The sequence below is a fragment of the Bison bison genome, unplaced genomic scaffold (genome assembly GCF_000754665.1).
Source record: "Bison bison bison isolate TAMUID 2011002044 unplaced genomic scaffold, Bison_UMD1.0 scf7180017864537, whole genome shotgun sequence".
NCBI classification, from domain to species: domain Eukaryota; kingdom Metazoa; phylum Chordata; class Mammalia; order Artiodactyla; family Bovidae; genus Bison; species Bison bison.
In genome coordinates, this window is record NW_011495085.1 from 4639355 (window position 1) to 4651747 (window position 12393).

A 12393-nucleotide genomic window follows, 5' to 3' on the forward strand; every position below is an offset into this window, starting at 1 on the left:
ATATGTATACACCACATTTTCTTTCTTGATTTATCTGCCCATGGACACTGGGCAGTTTTTCTATCTTGGTTATTGTGTATAATGTAGCAATCAATGGATATGAGACTGTAGAAATCTCCTGGACATTCTTGTTTTATCTCCTTTCAACATACACTCAAAACAATGATTCTTAGATCTTATGTTCTCAATAATTTTTGAAGGACTTCCAAACTGTCCTTTAATGAATATGCCATTTTCCATTCCTACCAACAGGGCACAAAAGTTCCACTTCTCTACTTCCTTGCCAACATCTGTTATTTTCTTAATATCTTCTTTTGTCTTGGTTTCCATTTCACTGATACTTAGTGATGCTGGGGCTTCCCTGGTGGCTGAGAGGGTAAAGTGTCTGCCTGCAATGAGGGAGACCTGGGTTCAATTCCCGGGTCAGGAAGATCCCCTGGAGAAGGAAATGACAACTTACTCCAGTACTCTTGCCTGGAAAATTCCATGGATGGAGGAGCACATTTCCTATGCATATTGGTCACTTTTCTGTCTTCTATGAAGTAATGTCTACTGAAGCTTTTTACACATTTTTTTAAAGTCAGTTATTTGCCTGCTGTTGTTTTGAAGTTGAGTTGTAGTAGTTGCTTATTTACTCTGGATATTGGCCCCTTATTCAGATACGAAGTTTGCAGATATTTCCTCTCATTCTATAGATTGCCTTTCTATTGATCGCTGAAGAGAGTGTCGATCCTTCACTTGGTGATTTTAGAAACTTGGTAAAGATCATTTGGCCACACATGTGTCAATTTATTCAAGATTCTCTCCTTATAATTCATTGCTCTCTCTGCCTATTTTGTTGCTGGTAGAATACCGTTTTGACTGCTGTGGCATTCTTATCTATTTTGAATTCAGGAAGCCTGAAGGCCCCATTGTTGTTCTTTTCTCTTAAGACTGTTTTCTCTGGGTTTCTTTTGGGTTACATAAATCTTAGTATTTTGGGATTTTTTTCCCCCCCATTTCTATAAAAATGACATGGGATTTTGTGAGTGGTTTCATATATATGTACCTCATTTTTAGGAGTATAGGACGGTCAACAATACTAAATATTCCAGTCTATGAATATGTTATGTCATTCCAATTACTTGTCTCTTCTTTTTTTCGAAAGTGTTCTATGATTTTCAGTGTACAAATCTTTCACTTCCTAAGTGGCCTTTTGTGTTGTCTTCCTTGGGACCTCTAGAGTCAGGAATGGGAAAGATGGGCTCATGAAGACAATGACTGTCCCTTCCCTCCCCTCTGTATCTACTCTCTGGTTACTTGTAATACAGGTATGCAGGGCCATGCCCTTCTCCTCTGCCTACAAGTGAGCCACCTATGGAGAATTTTCTTTGAATCTGAGTGTTCACCTTACTATTGGAATGTTCACAAGCACACTCCCAATGTCTGGCCTGGGTTCAAGAACCTCAGGTATGCCTACACATGAATGATCTTATCAGGCCATAAAATTATCTGGAATAAAGAAAAACCATAACAGGCAATTAGTCACCTTTTCCTTGTCTTTGGAGCTCTTATACCTGAACTTTCCAGTGTAGTAGCCATGAGTTATCTATAATTAACATATTTCAAACAATAATTAGCTTGTTATATTAAAAATATCACAAAAACCACACAATTGTTTGATCACACTAGCTATATTTAAAGTATGTCCATAAGTGTTGGAATTTAGCTTCATAAGCTTGAATGTTAGAGCTATATTGGGCCTGTAGAAGTGTAAGGTTGAACGGTGATTCTCCCCACATCTGCTTTTCATGTAAATTTTGCAACTGTGATCACCGTCTTGTTGAAGGACTCTGACTCCACAAACACAGGGGAGGTCTGTGAACCTGGAGGGAAGACCAGGGAGATGCTGTGTGAGCCAAGCAGAGGAAGAGAAATGGGTGGGTCAACTTGTATAATAACTGTATTATTGCTCATGGTTGTCTTTCTGCAGACTGCTTCCTGGAGAGCATTAGCAGCAGTGATGTGGAAGAGAACTCGGGTAGGGAACAACTCTCAGTTGAGATTTAGAGGGAAAGGGTTCCAGGACCACACCAGTTACACCTGCTTCTTTGGAGATGAAGGAAGGTGAATATAAACTGAGGAAGAAGGACATATTTATAGAATTGTGATTTGTTCTTTTCATATTTTAATGAAATAATAGAACTATGTGTCCATGTGTGTTATTATTTATTTATAGTCATCTTTTCTTGCTTTTCCATTTAGAAATGTCCTTTGTTATATGACTACTCTTTCCTTGTCCTTTCATGGCCAAATATGAAAGGTTGGCTTCTGGTTAGTACCTGCTGGGTATTATGTACAGGGGACTTTGGCTTTATGTTTAATTTCTCCTATGATGGCCACATCCTGTGGACACAAAATTCTCATGGTCACTTGACACTGGAGACCAAGTTCTTGCAGTGAGTGTCAGGTAGTGGGTGAGACATGAACTCTCTCCTGCATTTTTAGGGCATGTGGCTTCCCCTCATGTTTGTTCTCACTGTTTATTCCTCATGTAAAGGGTTCTCTCAGGGTTGGATGAGTCAAAGCACACGTGCTCTGGTGTCCCTGCCTGGGCTGAGTCTCCTGGAGCTCATCTCAGCACCATACCTCCCCAAGGATGCTCTCCTGAAGGAGCTTCCGTATGAGAGCAGTCCATGTCCAGCTGCCCCTAGAGACCAACATGGCCACAGATTCTAGAGACTGTAAAGGGGCTTCTGGCTTTCTTTACACATTTGCTCTCGCAGCTTTGCTGACCTGGTTTCTTGGGACTGACCAGACCTAGGTCAGAGACTCAGAGCAGTAGGACCCAGGGTCACTGCTCCTCACAGAACCCAATAAGCCCTTCAGACAAAAGCTCCAGATGGTTTTGATCACCATTTTTGCACACTCATCAACTTCTTTTTTTACCTTTTTTATTTATTTTGCATTTGAGTTGTGGTATTTTCCTACATATTCTGAGTGTGAGCTCCTTATCTGATATATGATTTGTTATTTTTCTGTGAATTATCTTTTCATCCTGCTGATTGTTGAAGAGACTACCATTTCCCTATGTTGTCTTAGAAACTAGGTGAATTTCGTTTGACTATGTATCTTTGAGTTTACTTGGGGGTCTTTATTCTGGTATTTAGGGCTATGAATCTGTTTCTATGTCAGTATCATACAGCTTTGATTCCTATATCTTTGTAATGTGTTTTGAAATCAGGAAGTAAGAAACTGATCTTTGTTCTCATTTTGTCTATTGGAGTCCTTAGTGGTTCCACATATATTTTTGGACTTGCTTTTTCCATTTGTGTGGAAATGGCATTAATATTTTGATTGGTGTTGCAATGAATTTTTACTTAGCTTTGGGTAGTGTAGAAATGTCAACAGTACCAAGTCTCCAGTCTATGAGCATGATATGTCTTCTCAATTCCGTGTGCCTTGCTTCACTCTCTCCGTATGGTGTGTAGTATTCAGTGTGTTGGTCGTGTTTCTCTGAAGGCCCTGTATCCCTCCCTCCCTGATCTCAGAGTCAGTGGTGGAGGGATGGGCTCGTGAGGAGACATGGTGTCCCTCTCTCCCTCCTCACCTCTTCTCTGATGATGTTCAGCACAGGCACACTGCGCCCTGTGTCCATACCTGTCCCCTCAAGTGGAACACCCGCTGGGAATTCCTCTAAGATCTGGGTGTTGACATTGCTGTTTCAGTGCCCAAAGGCTCATGAGTACCTGGGATGTGTGCATGAGCCCAGCAAATACCTGCAAATGAATCATCAAATCAGACCAGCCAAATCCTCTCCAGAACCTGTTGGGCTACACTTCACAGCCCTGGAAGCCCTGTACTTGCCTGGACTTGAGACCAAAGAAACATCCTGGAGTCGACAGAGATATCAGAGGGTTTAACAGATGGGATGTTTTAAATGTCTGAAGTAAAAGGGTCCTGGAGAGACACCCACTGTGGATAGCAGGGGACAAGAAGAACACAGCAGCTGCAGCATTCTTCACTCTGGGGGGATAGGGAGTCTACCAGTTACAGTGGGTATTAACAGCAGATTGGCTCATTGGTTACATTGGTTACCATGGAAACTAGTAGAGGGCAACATCCCTCTCTTAGCCCCTCAGGCTAAATACTTTCATACTTTGTTAATCTATTAGCAAACAGTCATCTTAAAAATGCCAGAAAATGCAAAGGGAATAAACAAGAAAGGGGTGGTAACATCCTGTATATATTCATGCATGCTCAGTCACTCAGTTGTGTCCAACTCTTTGTGATCCCATGGACTATATCCTGCCAGGCTCCTCTGTCCATGGTATTCTCTAGATAAGAATATTGAGGGGGGTTGCCATTTCCTCCTCCAAAGCATCATCCCAACCCAGGGATCGAACCCATGTCTCTTGCATTGGTAGGCAGATTCTTTACCACTGAGCTACCAGGGAAGCCCTATACCCTCCTTTGTACCAAAGTCTCCTGGTATTCCAAAAACTGTTCTGTCATAATCTATCAGAAGTGTTAGAACAAGTGGTACTGATTTCAAGATTCATTAAATCTTCCCTGGTGGCTCAGATGGTAAAGAATTCACCTGCAATATAGCAGACTGGGTTCAAAACCTGAGTCAGGAGGATCCCCTGAAGAAAGCAATGACTGCCCAATACAGTATTCATGCCTGGAGAATTCCATGACAGAGGGGCCTGGTGGGCTACAATCAATGGGGTCACAAATTGTCAAACATGACTGAGTGAATAAGCATGCACACATATATAAACATATATAGTGGTTGTTGTGTATCATAGTGTGGTAGCCACTAGTAAGATGTGACTGTTATAATTTGTGTAAAGCCATGTTTTGTATGTGTCAAAAACACTTGGAATTTCAGGTTCGTTAGCATGAAGGTGAGAGCTCTAATGGGCATATAGAACTGAGAGGTTGAAAATTAACTCTTTCAGCGTCTCTATCTTTAGGTTTGCAACTGAGATCAGTGTCTTATTGAAGGGCTCTGAGTGCAGAGAACAGATGACTGCCATCTGCTATCCACAGTGGGGTGTCTCTTCAGGACCCTGGAAAAAAGATCAAGGTGATGCTGTAAGAGCCAACAGCAGAAGTTGGCGGGTCACTCATTCTAATCACCTTGTTGCTCATGGTTGTGTTTCTATGGACTATATTGTGGAGAGCATTTGATGCAGTGGTGAAGAAATAGGCAGGAAACAACATTCACTTGGGATCTGATGGGAGAAGGCTCCTGGAACTTTAGGGTTAAACACTCTGCTTGGAGGCTAAGGAAGGAGAACATGAAATTATGAAGAAGGAAATGTGTGTAGACTTCTGACTTACTCTTTTCATATTTTAATAATATAATAGAGAAATTGTGTCCTGGACTTGCATTGTGCTCTGTTTATAATCACCTTTTCTTGCTTTGCTTTTCAAAGATAATTTTTCCCATAAGAGCTGCTCTTTCCTGCTTCTGTCACTGACTAGTATGGAAGCCTGGTCTCTGGTCAGCACATCTCAGGTATTGTGCACTGCTGACTGTTTTCTATTGTGTGTTTAACTATGATGGCCATGTCCTAGTGGGCACAAAACTCTCACTGTCATTTGATACTGGAGATACTTGTGACTTCCCCTCATGTCTGTCCTCACTGTTAATTCCTCATGTAGAGGTCTCTCCCAGGGGTAGATAAATCACAGCACACAGGCTCTGGGTCCCTGCCTGGGCTTGGTCTCCTGGAGCTCATCTCAGCCTCCGCACCAGCCAAGGCTGATGTGCTGAAGGTGTTTCCATGTGAGAGGTCCATGTCCAGATGCTCCTAGAGACCCTCCATGGCTGCAGATTCTAGACTCTGTGAAGGGGCCACTGGGCTTCTTCACACACTTGCTTTCACAGCTTTGCTGACCTGGTCTCCTGGGATTGAGCAGTCCCAGGGCAGCAGGTCCTGGGGTCACTGCTGCTCTCAGAACCCACTGCTGCATCCAGAGAGTCCTGCCCCTTCTCCCCAACCCCAGGCCTGCCCCATCCTCTGCCCTTTCCTTATATTTTCCCAGGTCTCATCCCTCCCAATTTTCTAAGTCTCAGTGCAAACCTGGCAGCTACGAGGTGTTTATGGAGGACCCTTGTCACATCATTCTGGCTAAATGAAATTGAAAGTGTTTGCCTCTATGCTCTCTAGGGGTCTGGGAAACTGAAGGTGTTGCTGTGAGTATTAAGTACCTCCCAGGTAACTAAGGTCACCCCAGGCAATGGGAGAGTCTCTGTTATGTGTAATTTTTATCATTCCCTCCCCCAAGGCTCAAAACACTCTCAGGTCCAAGCCAGGTCCTCTCTGGGATGGATGGATTGTTTAATTAAATAATGGGCTGATTGGAGATGCTGGCCATACACCCATGATCTTTCTTCAATGTGCCCATGTTGAAGAACTCTTGGGTTGGTGGAGCTTCAAGGAGGAAGGAAAGGAACAGTGACTAGAAGAGAGAAATGAGGAAGGAAATAGAGGGAAAAACAGCAGGAGAAGGAGGCAAGTGAGGCCATGGGCAGAGATTCATGGAGACAGTAACCGCCTGGAGTAGGAACAGGTGGTCATGGCCTCATTCCTCATCACTCATAGACAAGTTGTGGGTGGAGACAGGAAGCTGCAGGTCAGGGACCCACTTTTTCACTAAAGAGGTGAAACACTGAGGCCCTGGGAGGTCCCTGGAGACAAAGACACCAAGGGTCCCAGGGTCAGGCTCTGAGGAGCACCAGGGTCCCCCGGTCACATGCTGACTCTAAATCTCCCCTTGGCTTTCCAACAGCCACTCCACATGACTGCTGCCCTCAGACACCAGAAAACTACATGGCAGATAATGAAGATTCAGAGAAGGAGAGCAAGAATATGGAGGTCATTTATTTCTTCTTTCATATCTTTTAACATTTTATCTCTCTCTTTTTTTTTTATCCATAGACTTTTCCTTGTAACCCTACCCTATCTCCTTTTCCCATCTTTTTATGATTATCCTTCTGGAGGACCTGCTCTTTTATAGACACTGTGGATCCTGGGAACTTATATAAAATCTATTAATCTGTCTGCAGCCCTATTCTCCTACTCTCTTAGCTTCACCCCAGCTCCTGACAACAAGTCTGCACCCTTGAACCTGGCTTTGTCACCATGAATGTCCTGAGGAGGAGTTGAGGCTGGAGTCAGCAGGTCTGGACCCACATGGCTGAAGAGCCCCTATGAAGTCTTCACTGCCCTGGGCTACCCCCTATGGTTGCTTTCCTGGCCTGGCGGGGCTTAGACCTACCTGACTGATCTCTTCCTTCCAGATGTCAGAAAAATCTCTGCTTACTTTCCTGAGGAATGTCAATGGTGATGATGAAGAAGACCAGGAAGAGCAAGTGTGAACATGGAAGGTGAGGCAGACAAGGGCACGTGTCTCCATCATGACCCCAACTCACTTGTTGGTGCTTCAGAACCACCAGCAGAAATCCCACACGAGTGGAGACAAGAGGGTAGTAACAATCTGTGCAGAAGAGTGGAGGATGCTCTGAGCATGTCTCCCCAGGGCACAGATCCCGTCCCCAGATGCCCCTGAGGTTGCTGGGCTGGCTCCTCCAGCAGCTCTTACATTTGCATGGAGGCTGGGGGCACTGTGAGGCCACTGTGTGCAGAGTCCAGGAGCTGCTGTTCCAACGTGTTCTCTTTGAAGATCCCCACTGGGGGCTTCTTTATCTCCCTCTGCAGGACCCAGCTCTGCCCTCCAAACCCCTAAAGGCAACAAGGGGCATCTCTAATCCATCACCAGCTTCAGAGAAAGGTTGTGAAAGGTTGTTGTTGAATCACGCGAATACACCAGGATTCTTGGCCCCCGGAGGAGAAGAATTCAATCCGGGGCCAGAGACGAGGCTTGATTGCTCAGAGCTTTGTGTAATAAAGTTTTATTGAAGTATAAAGGAGATAGAGAAAGCTTCTGACATAGGCATCAGAAGGGGGCAGAAAGAGTACCCCTCTGCTAGTCTTTAGCTGGATGTTATATAGTCACTAGCAGTCTGTTAATGAAAGAAAGGAGTGTCTTAAAATTCAGAATGGCACCAGGCCCCTCACCCATAAGATGCATTTTGGGATAATCTTGGCACCAAATGGTTTATCCTGGGCCATAAAATGATTAACTTGAATCTTGAAGAAGGGCAGACCACCATACAAATAGTTTCATTTACACAGATTAGGGGAACAATATCCATACTGGTTTGTCAAGTAGGTTCTGGGCCAAGAGGCAGAACCGACTTGGAGACAGAGTTTGGGGTAAAGGCATAGTACATTAGCATAGCTTAAGACAAACATTTCCATAAGAAAAAGGCATTGGTTATCTCTAGACTCGAGAATAGCTAACTTCAGGCTAACTTCAGGCGAAGCCGGGTGTCATTATGGCAACACAATATTTTAAGAGAAACCTCCCTTTAAATTTGTATAGAGAAGGAAAAAATATTGCTAGTTTGTTTCCTCCTGCCGCTTAAGAGAGATAAAAATGTCTGACACTTGCAGGCTATTTCCTCTATTTGGAGAACCCTGGCCTTCCTGCCTGTTACCCTCTCAGTTGGGTGGCCCCACCCTCCCAGTCCTGAGCTCCTGGGAACAGAGTGAAGGAGACTCAGGCGCCCAGAGCTCGTGCAGGCAGGGAGTCACCTGGCAGCTCCGCATCCATGTGGGTGCTCCCTGATCTGAAGGGTCCCAGCCAGACTGGGGGGTGCCCAAGTCTGGGGTCCCTCCGGTTCTGGAACCCTGGGATCCTGGGCCAGCTCAGGGCACCATTTTTCAACCTGAAATTGGAGGTTCTGTAATTTTTTCTGTGTATGTTTCCAACTTGAACTAAAGAAACACCAGAAAGAAATCCAGTGCAATGTGCTCTTGGGATGGTGGTGCTAGTGGTAAGGAACCCACCTGTCAATGCAGAAGACACAAGAGACTCGGGCTAGATCTCTGGGTAGGGAAGATTCCCCAGAGAAAGGAAATGGCAACACATACCAGTATTCTTTCCTGGAGAATCCCAGTGATTGAAGAGCCTGGTGGGCTATAATCCATAAGGCTGCACAGAGTCAGACACGACTGAAGCAACTGAGCAGCAGACTTGGGATGAGTGGCAGGATTCAAGTTACTCATGTTCCTTTTATTTTTTTCCAATTTTGTCACTAATAACACATCTTGTTTTATTACAATTTTAAAAGCTGTGTCTTCTGTCAAATTTTAATTTTGCAATATGCTAGACAGGTAAAATGTACCTTTTTATTACAACAACATAATATCAGTTTAAAATCATAATCTTCAGAAAAGTTTGGCTAGGGGTTAGAAACAATTATTAGGGAATATTGAGACTCCAGGTATCTGTCCATTTCCAAGGCTCAGGTCTCAGGAGCAGTTGTACTGAGTGTGGGGTGGGTGGGCAGGTTCTCCTATCCCCCGTGTCATCTGACCTCCTGCTCCTCCCAGGGCCTAGAGGGAAGGGGGGACCCAAGCTTTCAGTTCCGGATCCCAGTGTCCCATTTCTCTTCCTGAGTCTCACTGTCAAGGGGACCCATCAGTTGAACAATACTGGCCAGATACACAAGAGTAGTTGCTCCTGTGGGACATTTCTAAACTTCCCGTTAACAGACAACACCCTCTGCAAAGAGCAGCAAACATACCCAGTACCCTGCAGATCTGAGCCCCAAAGCAAACTCTAGATCCTGGGAAGTCTTCTGGGTCCTGCACACCCTCCCCAGGGAGCCCTCCTCTGTCTGAGTCTGCACCTCCCAGGGACTCCATCACCTGTGTTGCAGTTGCAGGCTCTGATCCAAATCCCTGAAGACTTGGACCTGGACCCCATCCTGGACCCCAGAGGGAATGGAGCCCCCACAGCACCAGGAGCCTCATCTGGACCAGATCAGGTGAAGCCTCACTGCTTCTCTTCTGAGGGTCCTCATTTAGTACAGCTTTAGCTGTTTTGCTGTATAGATTAGTATTAGTTTTATCTATATGTTTTGTATGTATCTATATGTTCAATATTTATATGTAAGGTTTTTCATTAAAATGCTTAATCTATCTTGTTACTTTTAAAATATTTTTTTGTAAAAACACACACATGTACAGAAAAGCACCCTCAACAGAGATAGAACTTAATAAATTATTGTAAGGAAATCACCCTCGTGTCTACCACCAAGATCTCCCACCTCACACACAACTCAGTCCTTGTTGAGTAAGGAACTGCAAATTTAGTCCTTATATCTGTCCTTATGTCATTGTCTTTAAGGATTCTGTTTTCTCACATCTGCTCATTCCACTAGTTGTAGGAGATCAATATTACCCAAGATATTTCATGATTTACATGTCAGAACTTTCAAAACTCATTCTGCTTGGCTGGAAAAAAGTTCATGATTCATCATTTCTCTCCTTGTGTGGCTTAAATGTGTTTGTCTCTTTTCTTCTATCTAACACAGAGAATTTCTTTCCAAAAATGCTCTTAAAATTCTAGCTTTTATTCCTTTATATTTCTCCCACTCGTTTATTCTAGCTACCCAAAGGACTTTTATTGTTAAAACCTTGTAGCTTTACTACAGTATCATTTGCTAGTAATCATTGCAAGTGTATGCTCATTATTCTTTTTAATAAACAATTTCAAAGCCTTTTGTTCCAGAAAACTTTACATCACAATATTTAGCATTTGCTTTGCATCTTTGCTGTGATTTTACACTTTCAGAGACTCCAATCATTCATATAAGGCCAGGGCGGCCTAGTGTGCTGCAGTCCATGGGGTCGTGGAGAGTTGGACACGACTGAGCAACTGAACATCCACAATCATTCATCAGATCTCTTGTGATGATCTTCCACTATTAACATATTCATCAAATATTTTACAGCTTTTTCCTTAAGTTATTTTCCAGGAGTTTTTTTAAAAATTGTTTTTAAGAGACTCTTCTTTTCATCTGCTGTTTCTTATAAGGCATTATTTCTCAACATGTTTCGCCTACTTTTACTTTCACTTACAAAGTGATTTTTCAATTTTTTCTTATTCTTTTCTGAGTCCCACACACTGATTTATGAGTTTTCTCAATTCTGATGTATGATGTTCTTTCAAAACGATTTTTTTTTCTTTTTCTCTATTTTTTTTTTTTATTGTTAAGTACATTGTCATGCATGAAATGGGAATGTTTATATCTATGGAGAAGTTGCTAAGCATTTCTGTAAAGTTTACTTATTCCTAAGTATTTTTCTAATTGAAGTATAATTGTAATTTAATTGAACTACAGCACTGATAGCTTCAGGTGCACAATATAGTGATTTGATATTTCTGTACATTACAAAATGATCACCACAATAAGACTAGGTACCGTTTGTACCCAAATTTTTCTCTTTGACTGTATTCTTATGGTGTACATTTTGTTCCCTGAACTAATTTGTTTTGCAAGGGAAGTTTGTAAATCTTAATCTCTCTCACCTAGTTCTCTCATTACCACAACCCTCTCCTCTCTCTGGTAACCACTTCTTTGTTCTCTGTATCTGTGACTTCATTACTGTTTGGGTATGTTGGTTCATTTGTTTTGGTTTTCAGTTTACAAATACAAGTGACATCATACTGTCCTTGTCATTCCATCTGACTTATTTTCAGGCATAAGTCAGGAATACCTTATGCATATTACCCTCTGGGTCCATCCATGTTGTCACAAATGACAAGATTTCATTCTTCTTTATTGCTGAGTAATATTCCATGTAGATCACATCTTATCCATTCATCTCTTGATACACACTTTGAAAAATACCCATAAGTGGAATTGCTGGATCATATGTTATTTCTATTTTTAATTTTTTGGGAAAACTCCATAATTAGTGTATATAACTTAAGCTATTACCCAATAATGCACCCTAATATCTATAGTTCATATTTTCTGTAACTAAATTATTTAGAGTGACACTTGGAGACCTCTAAAAACTATAGAAGCAATTTTAATAAAATCATCTTGATTAGAAAGCAAATTTGGTTCTTTGTTATTGGATCAGTTGGGAGGATAAAGGTTGGAATTCTGAATTATGGAGAAAAAGACACAGAAAGTGTGGGAATGCATAAAAGTGTAGATTTTGCTACTGATACAAAGCTCCTCCTGCTCACCACAAAACAGAACAATAAATCCAGAGGCAAGCTGTTGCAGTGAGGAATAGCAACTTTATTCAGAAATTCAGATGACCCGGAAGGTGATGAACTAATTTAGCCCCAAAGAACCATCTTACTCAGTTGATAATTCAAGCTTATTTTATACTAAAAGGGGATGGAGTATCACTTTTTGCAAACTTCTTGGTACCAGAATCCTTTGTTCTTGCAGCTGTACATGTAGATTTGATCACAGTGTTCTTATAAACCTCCACAAAGACAAATGTTATTCTCTATTCTGCAATATAT

General features: G+C 42.4%; 1 protein-coding gene across 1 annotated transcript in view; it reads right to left on the reverse strand.

Moving 5' to 3' along the window:
- The window catches only part of LOC104982699, a 42186-nt gene extending 32311 nt beyond the window's left edge, over positions 1-9875 (reverse strand). The window contains exons 1-4 of the mRNA XM_010832126.1: positions 9647-9875; positions 8577-8755; positions 7597-7736; positions 3590-3698 (exon numbers count right to left, since the gene is read on the reverse strand). Of these exons, the coding sequence (XP_010830428.1) occupies positions 3590-3698; positions 7597-7736; positions 8577-8755; positions 9647-9875 (657 nt within the window). The remainder of the gene's footprint in view (positions 1-3589; positions 3699-7596; positions 7737-8576; positions 8756-9646) is intronic.
- Between the last annotated feature and the right edge of the window lie 2518 nt (positions 9876-12393).